This window comes from Rhynchophorus ferrugineus, unplaced genomic scaffold, assembly GCF_030347505.1.
Source record: "Rhynchophorus ferrugineus isolate W39M unplaced genomic scaffold, kcgeb_rfMv2 rfM2, whole genome shotgun sequence".
Taxonomy (NCBI): Eukaryota; Metazoa; Arthropoda; class Insecta; order Coleoptera; family Curculionidae; genus Rhynchophorus; species Rhynchophorus ferrugineus.
The window spans coordinates 50,480,100-50,496,539 of NW_027472581.1; the positions used below are offsets into that span (position 1 = coordinate 50,480,100).

At 31.1% G+C, this 16,440-nt stretch overlaps 1 protein-coding gene across 1 annotated transcript; it reads left to right on the forward strand.

The window, feature by feature from the left end:
* Positions 1 to 891: 891 nt before the first annotated feature.
* On the forward strand, positions 892 to 16,152 carry Ktl (BTB/POZ domain-containing protein Ktl). Its single transcript, XM_076395914.1, has 4 exons — positions 892 to 1,331; positions 2,040 to 2,185; positions 15,214 to 15,467; positions 15,886 to 16,152. Exons 1-4 carry the CDS (start codon positions 907 to 909, stop codon positions 15,997 to 15,999), a joined length of 939 nt encoding a protein of 312 aa, XP_076252029.1. The 5' UTR covers positions 892 to 906; the 3' UTR covers positions 16,000 to 16,152.
* Positions 16,153 to 16,440: the final 288 nt, after the last annotated feature.

Sequence of the window (16,440 nt, forward strand, 5' to 3'; positions counted from 1 at the left end):
TTCCAGTCTCTGTAAAACTTTTTTCATAATGGTATGCTGGTTTCAAATTGGATTGTGTTAATCACTTGGTTCACTTTTTGCCCATAAGTTACAGAATTATAGTTTTATCAGAGCAATAGCAAAGTATGGTGCCAAAAAAATTACAAATATACAAAGGTGCCAGAAAATGACACATACAAGTTTTTCAAGTCGGCTGTCATTGATTTGTATGAAATTTATATGAACATATTTTATGTATTTAATTATGAACCTAGGAGGTAAACTAAAAATTATATTTAATAAAACAATATAAAATAATATAATATCTTAAATGATAAGGAAATAAAAACATAGAACAAAATAAATGATATAATAGCTACTTACACAATAAATGGTAAAATAAATAAAGTATATTCTAAGCGTGTGAGATTTTAATGTTGAGGTGGTTAGGCCACAGTTGAGGTGGTTAGGCCTCAGCATCGCGTCTTTATAAAGGAACTATTATAAGTTCTAACGTCTCTTTCATGTGTCGTTTCTTGTCGCATGTTACATCTGGCCCAGGATAAAGGACCAAAAATGTTTGACAATTGTTTCTGTTGATGGGTGTCCGCAAGGGTGGTAGATCCCGCAAAGAGAAGATACTACCACCTCGCATTTTAGCTTTTCATTGTTATTTAGACTTCAGAATACATAAATGTTCCAAATAGAAAGCTACATAAAAAATATCAAATTACACTTAAGGCATTTTCGATATCTTGTAGATACCATGAGCTTTCTAATAACGGATTCAGGGATTTCCAAATTTCCCCGAAGCATATGTGTTTTATGTTCGTTTTTTGCAGAATAATTTTTAAAATAGTATCCTAAAATAAGTCATTTTTACATAAAATATTCCACGTGATTTTAAAACTCAATAAAAAATGTAATATGACAAAAAACAGCGATTTGATAAAAAGTAGACAACATATTAATACGTATTTCCTCCAAACACTGTTCTCATACAAGAGATTGCTTTTAGCCGCCGGCTCGTCCGTTACACAGCCGGAAAATCCATTCCCGATTTACCCTTTCCCCTTAGACTCGCTCCACCCGACTGCGCAACGTTCTTACTCCCATCGTGATCGTTCTCTCCCCCAGTCGAGCAGCCACCGTGGACGCGTGAAAATGTCGGGGACGGCCGATTTCCCCCCCGTCGTCGACCTGAACGTTGGCGGCGTCCTGTACACCACCTCGCTGAAGACGCTGATCAGCCATCCGGACTCCCAGCTGCACAGCCTCTTCACCGGCAAGGAACCGCTGGATCTCGACTCGAAAGGTCGATATTTTCTGGACAGAGACGGCGTGCTGTTTAGGTATTATCAATAAAGGGAGCGTGTCATTGGTGTATGCATGTGTGCGATCCTATCAGCACGGAACAATGCGTGATTTTGTTATTGTTTATAATAGAAACTTTTAGCGCGTTTATTTGACGATAAAAAATCATACAATAAAATAACTTTAGTCATGTCTAAATTGTTTTAAATTTAATAGATATAAGTCATAACCATAGAGTCATAACAAATATGTGATTCATATGTCACATACAAGAAAAACTAACTTTGTTACCATGGTTATATAGTTCTGTTGTCTATGCCAATTCTAAATATACAACCTCTTTTTGTTTTTAATAGAAGATAAATATTATATAATCTTATATTATATATGTTATAAGATAGTTATCTCGTTTATAACTAATAATTATCTCAAAGATAATAACAGCATTATTTAGCTATTAGATATTCAGTGTAAACTTAATGTATAAACTATAATGCGTAAATTAAAAAATATTTTAAATATTAAGTGACATTGGTTGATGTAATTTTTGTTCTTCTATATTATTAAATATTCCATCTATATAAAAAACTTGTATATTAGAAATCTAACACTATTTCAAGATCTAAAATATAAATCAAGATCAAACGACTAAATTCTACAACTCTCAGAAAAACAGGTTAAGATACATCGGATGATATACTTTAAAAATATTGTCATATTAATCGATTTATATTTCTGTTGGTTAGGTACATTCTAGACTATCTTCGTGATGGTACCGTAGTGCTTCCTGACTGTTTTCGAGAGAAAGAGCGGTTGAAAAAAGAGGCACAGAAATATCTCCTTCAAGGATTAGTCGACGTCGTGACCAACGAAAACAGGAACAAAGCGCCAGGTAAATAATCAATTATCATATTAAAGGGATTTTACCTTCGCTTTTATTTCGTTTATTTTCATTCTATTTTTGAATATTAAGGGTTATTTTCACGAATGTTCGAGTTAAAATAAGCAATTAGGTTTACCAATTACCAATTCAATTATGTTAAGGCAATAATTTGTTAAGACAATACAGTCGTATTAAAAATGACTCATTTTTTATTTGATTAATATCTTGTTATAATATACTAATTTGATAAATTAATAAAAATGAAAGTAGTTTATAATAACAGAAGTATTGAGTACATTTAAAATGTAGTATCATTAATATTAAGCAATTAAGATAATTCATAATTGTTACTATTATTTCAATAATATATATTAACACGCCAGATAATTATTATAACAAAATGTTAAAGTTATAATTAGTTGTGATATGTAAACATGAAGAGTTTTTAATTGGTACTGTCATCTGTATTTAGTAAAATATTTATAGATATAATCGACATAAAGCTAGAATTGAAATGGAAGACTAACGTGCTTTAAAGTGATTCCCCTTCCATACCAAGAGCCAATGTTGGTTGTGTAATACTTAAGTTATTCTTTATGATAAATAATTCCGTGATTTTCATTCATCCTTTCATTATTCAACATCACATACATCTAGTTATTTTTTAAAACTGAGTGAAAATTGTTTACTAATTTCACCATGTAAATATTGGTTATTGAGTTATAATTGACAATTACAATGCGGCTGCTAAAAATCTATATTGACTTATAGCACACTGTGACGAAAATTTGGTCTTTATTTTAATAATAATTTTAACATATCAAAAATACATATTGTTTTATGATACTAGTTTTATGATCTAGTGGTTGACGAATAAAACTAGAAAGAGTACCAAAAGGAAATAGCACCAACAACTACTAAAATATAAATCTAGGTACATACATCTATATAAATAGACATCTAGGTACATAATCTCAGAATACAATGAATAATTTAAATTATATTTTGCAGAAAAAGTCGCGAAGAATTACATAACATTATATAACGTGTGTCACAGTTATTTTATTTTATTTTTTTTTCAGAAAGTTGAATTGCTGCAGAAGGTTATTACTAAAAAATCCACCTCTTTCAGAAGGTAGATATGCTGAAGATAATATCATAGATTAATACTAAAATATAAATAAAATAATAAAAATAGATTATAATAGTAAACTAATATAGTTTTCTAGTGTAAACATTAGAATACACCAGATGGCGTCTTACAGCGCTTATTGTTGCAATTGTTTAATATATAAGTAATGTTTCTCGTAATACTTTTGTAACCCTATTAATAGCATAATATCTGCTACTATAATTAAATTTTCAATATGGTTTACATTTATCACATTGTGATAAATTAGACAATATAATATATATGAGCAGTACATTGCAGTGATATTGAAAACATTGATTTATTACCTTAAAAAAACCTTTTTCTATTCATTCAAAAACCCAAATCTTGAGCGTTTTAATGGGTCCAAAACATTTTAAGTGGTTTTTAATTAGCCCTTTAACAGCTTTGACTAATAGCCTTTCTCTTAAATACTAGCTTTAAAGGCCCTAATCAACTTAAATATTTTGTATTAAATGTATAATGACATATTAAGGTCGATCTTAAATTATCATTTATAGATGCGACTACTCAAAACTTAAAAAAAAAACACCCACTTTGGCAGAGAAATATGTGGTAATTCATTTTCTAGGAACATTTAGTATAAACTTGAAAATAATTATCTATAGGACGGATCATAAATGTTTGTTTCATATATCAGTTTCTTTTTGTTTCTGATAACAATTATATAAACATATTTAAAACAAAATCGGTTAAATGCCTGAATTGGTAGTGGTTCATTTTTCATCATAGTAGTGCACAAATGTCGATTGTTTTTGGCTGCGTTTCACGAATACCTTGATAAATATTACACTTAGTGCGAATGACATTGCTTGTGTATTGTTGCACTAATAGTCGTTGTTAACATATGTTTGAAAAACATATAATGACTATTGTCAACAAAATCAGTTAATATATCTTCGTTTACCGCAATACTAGTAACATTTAAAGTTAAATAAGAAAGGTAACCACAAAGAATATAAGTGGGTAAATATTTCCAACGTTTTTCAACATTAAAATGGTGCATTTTTTACAGCGGAGATTTAAGACTGACTTATATGTTAATGTCAAGCCCAACACTGTCGGTTAATGTTGAAATAAAGGGCACTTAAAACTTCTCTCCCAAAGTTAAAAGTAAGTCTGCGAAGGTGATATGATGTTTTAGTTTTCAATGGCAACGCATCTTTATATAAGCAAGTATAAAATTCGATTGTATTATTTTCAAGAAAAAGAGTCGATGTTGGTAGCCTGTGGCAGCCATGTTTTTCTTTTGGCTATATCTGTTTAGCCTATTATTTAATATTCAGTCGATTATGTCAAATAGCCATGAAAATTTACACGATTGAATAATACGCCCAAATAATAAAACCTTAGTATCCTAATCGCCGTTTTTGTTAAAACAACTGTTGGATCTATTTCAGAGTTGATGCGGTGGTCCTTCAAAGTTGACTCGCTAACGTTTGGTATAAAATCGTTTTGGTTTAACGATAAACAACTGAATCGGTAAACAAATAAATCGAAACACTTGTGCGTCAAACAAACGCCAAAGTGGCCTATAATATCACCGCTGTCAGTGAAAATGGATACAAGAAGTAGAAACAGTCAACCCGTCACCGTCACAAGAGCTAGACTTTTCGCAGATTTCAACTGGATGAATTTTGCATCAGCATTTGAACCTGCACGTCTGCTAGAACCCACTAACCAGACGTGCAAAGGTAGTAACCATAGACATCGCCGTTTGTTCGTTACAGTTAGCTAACTTTAGTGATGAAGCGCATATTTTGGATAGAATAGTATAGTCATTGGACTAATAAGCATGTTCGTCCTATGTGCAATTACGACAACGTACATGAGGATCACTAGGTGTTAATGCATCCATAAAAGTTTTGTTTGTTTTGTACAGACTTGGACTAATGGCGTTCTTGTTTAGTGGCTACTTTTGACTTACTAATGCTGTGACGAAATCAGTGAATCCCTTTTCTATAAATGAATTTGTAACAATGGCATTGCTAATCGTAGCGACTGGCAACACCGTCTACATAAAATCGTACTATATGGACTGCTACGAGAAGTAGGGCAAAAGAAAACAAAATCTGAAGAGGTAAGATGCTCTGCTGAAACGTCGTCAAAACATTGTACAAACCAAATGCGAATAGAAGTCCGGAATATTGCTGTAACATGTAACACTCGTGGAAGAATTAACACATCATTGGTTCATGCTTTTTCATCTTATATGATGTATGCTAGGGCGCTAGTTATTCATCATAACCGAATGATTTTAAACTAAATTTGGTCCTAAGATCTAAGACCATGCAGCAGATGCCATAATGAACATTCTGCATACATTATTTGAGGATGTCGAGCTATTTCTCGTATAGATGGCATAAATTGCTCTTCAATATTGTGCGATTTAAAAGCAGCACGGCTGTGCCAATGCCTTTAAAGTCAACATAACCCAAGAGTTTGCTGATATTAGGCCCGAGTTATGTTCAAAATTGGACAATGAGAAGCTGCAGTGAAGTAAAAAAAGATTATTTTTAATATATCATACACAATCTGGTTATTGCATTTCAATATTGACCCACTAAGCTGATGTATACATTATTCTGATATATAAATAATACCGATGATAATACCGATAAATAATTCTGATGATATATAATTATTCCTGATTCTTCTGACTATCATGTTTCATCATCAAGATTTTGATTCAGGTTTTTATAAATAATAATTGTAATGTTAAATCTTATGTTCCTGATGAAACGAGATGTATTTTAATATGATATGCATAAAATGACAGTATCGGAAGATCAATTAAATCAATTTCAATTAATTCAAGTTAGTTAATAATTTAAAGAAAATTGTAGAAATACAATAATCAACATTCTGTTATATACTGCGAAACATAAAAACCCTTTTCCAAAAAAAACTATCTTATTCACCAAATAATATCCTTTCCAAGTATCACTTGTTTAATTTGTCATTTAATGAGTGGCATAATAAAGATAACAGAAAATTATATGCCCTTAATTTTATTTTCTTTGTTTCGGAAGAAGGAGAATCTCGTTCTCGGACAGTCGTTTAAACCATACTTTCAATATTGTATCATTTCTACCTTCAAGCAATAAAAGTCAAATTTCAGTTTTGAATTGAGCTGGTCTTGAAACAATTGAAACAATAATTAGGGTTATTTGTAGATATACAAATTTTAATATTAAACTTGAAATGTTATAAATCATTTACTTAATTTACCTTCCATCTTTCATTATGAAACATAAACATTGTTTATTTTTGTAAACAGAAGCCGTATATAAGTTTATTCCTTGCAATTAAAAGATTCAAAATATGTTTTTATCACAAGAAATATATCGCGAATACCCGACCCATATTAATATTAATATCTATAATTAATATTATCTATATTAATTCTATTTAGTGCGTTACTTATTTTCATTTTAATAAATTCATTTTAATATCATGAAATGCTATAACCAATTTACTAATTCACCTTAATTTATTTGTGGGTTAGAGCTGAGTTTTTTGAAATTCACGAAAGACTATGATATTGTAACTTATATTATATAGCTGTGGAAGTAGTAAAAATAAGCCTAACTTCTATTGGTGAAATATGCAGTATTAATCTCAATGTAAACAATCTAATACAACTGCCAAATTCAATGGTTTTGATTTCTCTACATAAAATAATATATTTGCATTTAGTAACCGTGAGTTTTTCAGTATATACAGACGTAAATCAAAGAACGCCTAACATTGTATTTCCGATATTCAATACTTTTGTTATTTGATTTGATGAAATATGCTGCTATTGAAGTTCATCAAACAGTTGGTGAACTGGGTGATGCTGTTGTGTCATATAATACTTGTCAGTTTCGATTTAAACAATTTAAAAGTGGCGATTTTTATGTAAATGACAAAAAACAATCTGAGGGACCAAAAAAGGCCGAATACAATAAACTGCAATATTTATTGGGTATATACCCATTTGAAACCCAGAAAAACATTGTATAATAGCTTATTGGCAAATGAATGAACTTTTCGAGATAGTTTCATGTAATGGGAAATGTTTAAAGAAGGGAAAATGGCTAGCATACGAGTTAAATGAAGATGTTATTTAGAACCGTTTTAACGTTGCAATTTTATCAATATCCATGCAAGAAACCAAGAGTTATCTGTAGCTTATTATGTTTGGCGATCAAGTGGGTCTGCTATGACAATCCGAAACGTAAAAATTCATGGTTAGTCGGGGAAATCCATCCAGATCGAGATCAAAGCGGAATATTCATGGCCATTCATTCCATTTACCACACATGCCTATTGCCGTCAATTGAAATAATTGAACGACGTATTGTTACAAAAAAGACATGTAATAGCGAGTAATACACGCAAAGTAATCATCTTGCATGACAAAGCTCGTCTACATGTTGCTAGAGTTATAAAAAATGCAATATTGCAGCTCGAATGAGAAGTTTTGCTGTATATCGTCAGGTATTATCATGTTGTCAGAAAGATGAGAGAAGGTTGTAAAAAGACATTTTTATTATATTGTACTAATTTTTCTCAATAAATGCCTTTATGAAGTGAAAGAAATGATCAGAATACGTGCATCCACGGAATATTATAAGTTGCGTAAAGTGGAAATTTAAAACGATTTGTCAAAACAACGAGCGGAATAGGAAATGCGTCTGATTAATAGCGTGAAGGTGCTGAAGAAAACCTAGCGGCGTAACAAAGACAAATGGACATCGTTCTCGGGATCGGCTGTTCGCTGCATCGAAAAATATCGTGCCCGGCGATTTTGCGAAAGACAGAAAATCGATCGGGGATAATCAACAGCCAGGATGACGTAAAAGGGTACGAGGAAAAGAAGCCTAAAATAGATAAATGGCGCAGATAATGCGGAAATGGGCTTTTCCAACGCTCCGCCAGTCCGTCACCCTCCATATCACTCCAGTTGGCTTACTATCATTCCTGCCGCTCCTATATAATACGCTAACAGAAATATCGGCAAAAATATTGAAAATACATAGTACTCATAATAAATTTTCATGGCAACGCCATAAAAACGGCACATGCCTGTGAATATGGCACTTTTATTGCTTCGTTTTTGGTGTAACGTTGTACCATAACTGATGCCAGTCTCGAACTATGACTGAAACTGTCTTCAACCATCGTATCTTTGTTATAAATGTACTTTTTTGAAGACTATTTACGCAATCAATGTCCTTTTCTCACTCTTTCATATTTTATATTACCGTTGTATTTCATATCGTTTTTTTTTTATCTATGAACTAAAATATTGAATATTATATTGTTGTATAATCTACATATAGTAGTAACATTAATATTTATAAAGTTGAAAATATGATATGTAATTAGTCGCAGAATTAGTTCAGAACGCTTTACAAAAGGTCGCATAAATAACACAACATTCTGTTACTCTATTCAAAATATATTTTTTATTCTCCATCAACATATGATATTATAATGACACGTAGAAGATCGCTTCAGTAAGCGATCTCCTGTACAAATTTAATCATCATAGTAAATGCATATTCAGTTGGTCATCAGGGAGAGTGTATACTTCTTAATCACAAGGAATATTCACTAACACTCGAGCAATATCAGTCTCCTATTTCTCAAATTGCTTTCGATGATCTTGATCTATGTCTTTTTTGGAGTTGTTCGCGATGTCTTCCATCCAGAAGGTTGATTTTGCCACAGAAGTGAAGAATTCGTTCACCTTTTATTCTAAACATTTTAGGCATATTCAAATCATTGTAATCATATTTCTCAAATGTGCTCTGATTGTCTATGCATCTTAAACGAATGTCTCCATTTTTAACGCTTGGAAAGAAATATGCAGAATTTACCTGAAACATAGCATTTAAAAGACTTCAAATTTATACATGTCAATTGAAAATCACTTGGTTCGGTTTTTCGCTCAGAGATCTCAAACGTTCTATAGTGATTGAGTTGTGGTTTTGTCAAAAAAAATGGTAAAAATAATGCACTAGTTATTGGTGTTTAAAATGTATATGAATAAATTCGCGTTGATAATTAAAAAAAAAGAAAATAGTTTTCCTCATTTATTACTTGCCGAAAGATCTGTATCTCAGTTAAAACTACATCAGCATTGTTGAAATAAAGTTTGTAATATAATATATATGCACTCCTGGAAAATAAGAATTATGTTATTTCTGTAGTAATTTCATGGTTTGATAAACAGGCAATAAAAACAGTATTATCCCATACGTGTTAACTTTAATATTAAGTATATAAGAAGTGGCGTAGCAAAAGAAAAAACGATAATCTGGATAAATCAGATCAGTTATAATGCTCTAATAACAGTAGCAATATTTATTTTCATTATTGATATTAAGCAGTTTTGGCATACTTTATTTTGTTTACTTTCTTCCGCCTTTCACATATGTTACACGAATATAGCACAGATGGAAAAATCGAGCAATTTAGAATTAGAAGTAAGTAGTAAGAAGAAGTAACTTAGAACTAGTTATTTAAAAATAATCATGGAAGAAAAAAATCTATAAATATATATAGAAATGAATTGTTGTTAGTTAGTCTCGCTATATTTGTGGAAGTCCAGGAATGGTTTTTATTATAAAAAATATGATGTAATTGCAAGGAAAATAGTAAAAACAACAATTTTGTTTTCCCAAAGCCTCACTGCCACTGAGATCATTAATTTCACTGATACAAAGGATCGAAATTGTTGTCAAATATTGAAGGATGCATTCGTAAATTTATTTTGTGACTAAACATTTTGAATACTAGTTAAAACTGCCGGCCATTATTATCAAACAGCGATTGGAATCTATAGTAATTAAAATGTAGGTATATTTTGATAGGTACATCCATTCTAAAACACGAAAATCTATTAAAAAATAATGACATATTTGTCAAATGCGTTAATGTTAATTTCAAATCATTGCTGTCGAGTAAACATTTACCGAGAATATAGTGGAAATATATTGTGACTGTTTATAGAAAAACATACTTGGTCAATTTATTTTTAATTTGGTCGCAAATTTATTACCCAAGAACTTTGTTTACTTTTATTATTAAAAATGCTAATTAGTAGTCTTCTTACTTTCTGAGTGGTCGTCGAAGTCAATAAAATATACGATGAGCTACCTCAGGTGCTAAACACACTGATGACAGAAAATTATAATAGTCGTATCGGTATGTCACAAGTGCGTTCAAGAGTGACTGGAAATGAAGAGGATTAGAAAGCAACAAGTTGATTTAGCTCAAATACAACAACGGCGAGCACAACACAATGAAATTGAGCGATTCTGCAGACGCAGTGCTCTCCCAGAAACGAACAGCATTCCACTACCATTTAGAAATAGGTTATGATGCCAACAAATCAGTTACAGTTGGGGAAATAGCAATCGTTTGCCAATACTGTAAGGCATTAAAATTCAGCGGTGAATCTACGGAGGTAAGTTATACCCATTGGTTTCTGGGACGGAAAATGATTCTAAATATTTCTTGATCAACATTCAAAAATATGATAGTTGTTTCCAAATGACGTCTTTTGGCGCAACGCATACAGAATATAACGATATAACGTGTACAGGATAGTTACTTTTAATATAATATACTATAAATATTTTCCAGTGACATTCACTCACTAGGAGCTTAACAGTGCTCAGTCACATACCAGATGCAGATCATCAATTCTTACCAACTTATTTAATACACAATCCGAATGCGAAAATCAGATAGTCATCGTATTCACAATCAGAGAGCGAAGGCTATTGTCCAAGAAGTACAAACATTTCTTTGTTAAAACAACAATTTACTAAAAATGTTCAAAATAGCATTTTCATCTCACATCCATAATATCGTTTTCAGCCTCCTCGGTTTAATTTACCGATAATCGACGCAGTTGCTAATGCTATTGTCGGAGAAAATTTGCTTTTGAAAGAAAGAGATAGATGTAGGTGATTCGAAGTTCACCTGGTCATCTAGTTAAATAATAATTATTTTAGCAAAGTCAAAAACCTTATTGTGTGATTCATTATTGAGTGATTCACAATACCATATTTACTTTTAAATAAATCTGAAACATAAATATTGCTTTAAATTGTGTCTTGTTTGTTCGTAGTTCGATATCTGTAGAGCTGAGAAAAAATAAACTAGTTTTATTGCAATAAAATGATCCATAATAAAAATTAATACCTACTGACCGAATTTTTGATATTGATGTAGACACAGCTTACGACATGTACTATAAATCAATTAAAATTGATTAACAGTCTATGGATTTACTTCTACTGTGATAAGTATGCTTAGCTTGAAGTTAATAATTGTGATTAAGTAATATATAAATGACATGAGACTTTTCTCACTTTACGTTGAACATTAAACAATATTTCGAGAAATAATGATTGCTACTCACTAGGTGACAATTAACACATTAAACTCATGATAGCAGATATCCATTTAAAATTAATCGTTAACTATGTAAACTTATCTTTAGTTTATATGAAACGACACCAACCCAAGTGAGGTTGACCTATATAGTAACCTATATAGTGTTGATTTTGAGTCAATGGTGTTACTGCTTCGTAACTTCTTATCTGAAAGTTTAATTAAACTATATGGACGCCAACGGCATGAGGTTCCAACAGGATGGTGCCACATTCCCCAAAGCGCATAACATAATGGACGTTCCGTTCTGAGGGTATAGGATCTGTGCCACCGTAAGAAATTGCGGGGAACATTTGAACGATATACACGAGTCTTGCACATAAAAAAATTTTAATAGACCTCACAGCTTGTTTCATTGAATTTCAGCATCGATCTGCTATTATCGAAATACCCTACAATGTTTTAAAATAATAGTGCACCACTTGGCAAATACGAGTTAATATTTAGTTTTGAAGTGATCATAAACGTTGCCGATTCCGTGTAATTGAGATTCGAAAGTATCAGATTTTGATATTTTATTTATCGAACTTACATATATACTAAATGATATAAGTATTTATAAAAGTTAAATTAATGTTGGGTTAAGTTTTAGATAAGTTAAAAACCGGTTGTACTCCAACGATCCATAAACAATTAGTACATAAAACATTAGCCAAGGTTTTCCATAAACAGTCGTACAGCCAAGTCAGCTGCTAGGTAGCTAAAATATTCAAATTACCTTGGATAGAATAAAATAACATCGGTCAAGAGTATTATTTGTATATAAAATGTAAGTAAAAATCATCTAATTATTCCTAGACCTGACCTAAGTGAGTCTGAAATTGAGTAGTATAATGTTGCGTAATATAAAATAATATCGTAATATAAAATAGGGGGGTTTAAACTCTAAATGGCCACTTCGGGATCTCATTTAACTACGGATATGCCTTTTTAGTAGTGGAAAAAGTACAAATAAATCACACTTGAAAGGTTGCTAAATTTGGTCTGGAAGTATTTCTTAAAAGCGATGGTCTGCAATTTGAAGTGATATTAAAGGTGGGTGTAATTTATTATGTACAGTCTATCCAAAGTTATTTTGTACATATGTATAAATGTCTAAATTTGTGACATCAAAACGTCATAATATTGCCATATCAACTCTGAGTTTTAGTTCAGTTTGGTTTTGACATACAACTAACTTCTAATCTAAATAAAATAATTAAACAAAAATGCCGTTATCAAATATAATTTATTTTAACATTATTGTAAATCTACTGCATATATTATGGAAGTACTTAAAACTACAATTATAATTGTTTAAATTAATTAATAACTCATTCTTTTGAATTGTGAATGATGATGTTTTTATTCAGTAGGTAACAGAATTTTGTTTGTTTTTAGAAACTCATAGTACTGTATATTATTCTGATAATTTACTTAAGGTACATTATAATTTACAATATTGGACAATGGAATTTGTACAACCAAAAAACTTCCTGGTTAGAAATTAATTTATTACTACTCTTCTGTTGTAATTGCATTAATACATAACCAAGGCAAGTGTAGGATTAATACACCAGTATATATTTCCTAAATAAAAATAAAATTAAACTATTTAAGCTAAAGTTAATAGTAATACTTATATACTATACAAGATGGTTTGGTTCGCTTCAATATTGATTGCTGCAATTTAATAACCTCATTTCATATTTTAATTTATGTTTTTTCATTTCGCCGCAACATAAAATGAACACGGACACATTTGGAGTCTCTAGTCCATTTGTAGATCTTGTTGACTGTCACTTATTTCTTTTGCTGATAAGATATCAGCAGTGTAGAGCAGACACAGGATTGGTTCCAAGACACTACCCTACGGAAAACCAGCCGAAATATGTTTAAGTGTTAACATTGCCCCTTCATGTTAAATTTTAAATTATCTTTCGAGAAGATATGATTCGAGTAGATGATCGCGAACTGAAACATTAGTTCCAAATTCCATAACCGGTTCAAAAGAAAACCTCATTATTTTATAAATAGTTTAGCACATTTTAAAAACAGTTTATCAAATAGTTTTAATATTTCTGGTAGCAGAGAAATATGCCTGTAAGATCCGACTTGTTCTGATTGTTTGTCAAGTTTTTTTATGCTCAAGATCCTGTACACTTTTGAGTGTTACATTTAAAATGATATGTTCCTGCATTATTAACCTAAACTTATCCGAAATACTAAATTTGTTAATAATATTAAACTTTTTTTTGTTTCAGAATTATCGCGTCCAGTGTTAATACACAGTATGATCAGATATTAGTTCGCACAAGCTCTTAATTTTTGTTTGATTTGAATGTGCCCTGAATGATAATTACAATTTGTAATACAATTGCTGTGAGTAACATAAGATATACTAAAAACATAATAAAATTATGAATGTTCTCTACGTTTAATTGAAGTTTAATTGAAAATGGTGAAATTTGCACATTTGAAATAACTTTTACTTGTTTATTTAACAAAGTTGTTACTCTATGATATCTTAAAGAAGTTACTATATTATTCAAATTCATCAAATAGATTCGAATTTCGTAGCCGGAGGCGTCCTTTCCTCTGGTAGCTAATGTAATTTTGAATGTTTCCTTTTATGATAATTTAGTTCATTTAGTTTAAATAACATAACGACTAAACATACACGTCGGACATATCATAGAAAATAAAATTGTAGAATATATAAAATAATAAAATATTTGTAGCCATTCTAATAGTCGCGAGAGCGCATTTATCTTAAAACATGATTTTTTTAATTTTATGTTGTCACAATAGAGTTACTTGTTATGAGCAATTAATATATCGTCCGTTCAATAAAACGTCCCAATGTTACCGCATTAACTTAAAATTTTGATTTAAGGCGTTTGCCGGTTTGTAACCTCCGATTGTTATACAACAACAGAGCTGATCAATACCAACAAAATCGAATTTAATTGGATATTTTATTGTTTTATTTATATATTTTATTTATTATTTTTATTGGATATACTATATAGTCCATCCAATAAAATAGCCAATCGTCACATCAAAATATATGACGTCGCAGATTGATTTGGTTTCATGTTCTGACACATCAGACAACATTCTGTGTCTTTTTAACTAGGGTAAAATGAGAAGCAAATATCTGAATTTAAAACGAATTTTATATTTCTACCAAACGTATCTGACAGTATATTCGCAGCAGTACATTAGCTGTTTTATTGGAAGGACTAAACATAATGTAATAAAATAATAATTATGACACGTTAAACATCAGGCGCGACAATAAAATGGCAATATTATCGAAATTTATCGGTGCACGATGTTTCTTAAACTCATAGCATTGAAACAGGTGACACTGTTAGAATTAGTTGCTGTTTCTAATATATCCTGAAGTAATAATTCTATTTTTTAGGTGTAATTACTGTCGGATATCGAGGAAGTTTTCAGTTCGGCAAAGACGGCCTTGCGGACGTCAAATTCCGGAAACTTACCAAAATTCTAGTCAGCGGCAGGGTAGCTCTTTGCCGTGAGGTATTCGGGGAAACTTTAAATGAAAGCCGCGATCCTGACCACGGCCAAGTCGAACGTTATACATCAAGATTTTTCCTTAAGCATTCATTTCTGGAACAAGCATTCGATATGCTTGTGGAACAGGGCTTTAAAATGGTAAGTTCTCACAGGGATTTGTTACTTAAATAAGACAACCATCAACACATATTAATATTTATTTATCAATTTCGCAGTTACGTAATAAACAAAAGTTTAGTTTGTTTGTAATCATTTATTCAGTAACTTAGGCAACCGTGTTTTGCTATTTATCATTTACAAACCAACTTTCAACTCCTGTATTTAATTTACGACCTCTTTATTTAATTTACGTCTCTGGGTTCGTTCTCTATTTCCATAAAAACTAACATTAATTGTATGGTTTATGCAACCATTTAATCATAAAAGTTTATATTATGATATAATTAATTTGTCTTTTTGCCACTAAATTTGATTATACGTAAACTCAGCCACTTGGATCTATAATATTCCGTATTAATCAATTTGACGGTAACGTTCCATAAAAAAAATGTTTTAGGTTGGAAGCTGCGGCTCAGGAACGGCGGGCGGTGCGGCCGAGCTTAAACCAGGAGTAGATGCCGAGGAGAACCGCTGGAGTCATTACAATGAATTCGTCTTCGTGAGGGAATGAATGGTCTCATTGGCGATCGTTCCGCCTCAATTCTGTTTTGTTTGAATCGAACACATCAACCTATAAACGATTGTACATTTTCTTTTCTACCTTAACATTAGGTTATAATGTAAAATCTATTTACACAATAAAAGATCTAATCGATTGTCTTAATTTATTCTTTTTATTGATACATTTTATACAGGATATAGTTATTGTAGAAAACGATAATAAATGAATTCAACTAGCGTTCATCTTGAATACTTTTGCAGCTTAACTTGAACTTCTAATCATGGGCCTCGGCATTATGCCTATCTATTGGAGAATAACCAACTTATAAACATTTGCAGAAAATATCCGGCTTGATTACTGACATATTTATGGACCATTTCAAATAATCACAATCATATTTTTACCGGAACAAGATGGCATTAGGCAATAGAATGGTTAGAAAAAGTATTA

What these genes read in the sequence shown, in the direction of transcription:
- Ktl (XM_076395914.1), top strand. Translation starts at nt 907, where the DNA reads ATGACAAAAAACAGCGATTTGATAAAAAGTAGACAACATATTAATACG. An exon ending in AGAGACGGCGTGCTGTTTAG is followed by an intron (nt 1,332 to 2,039) that starts GTATTATCAATA and finishes TCTGTTGGTTAG; the next exon opens with GTACATTCTAGACTATCTTC. An exon ending in AAACAGGAACAAAGCGCCAG is followed by an intron (nt 2,186 to 15,213) that starts GTAAATAATCAA and finishes TCTATTTTTTAG; the next exon opens with GTGTAATTACTGTCGGATAT.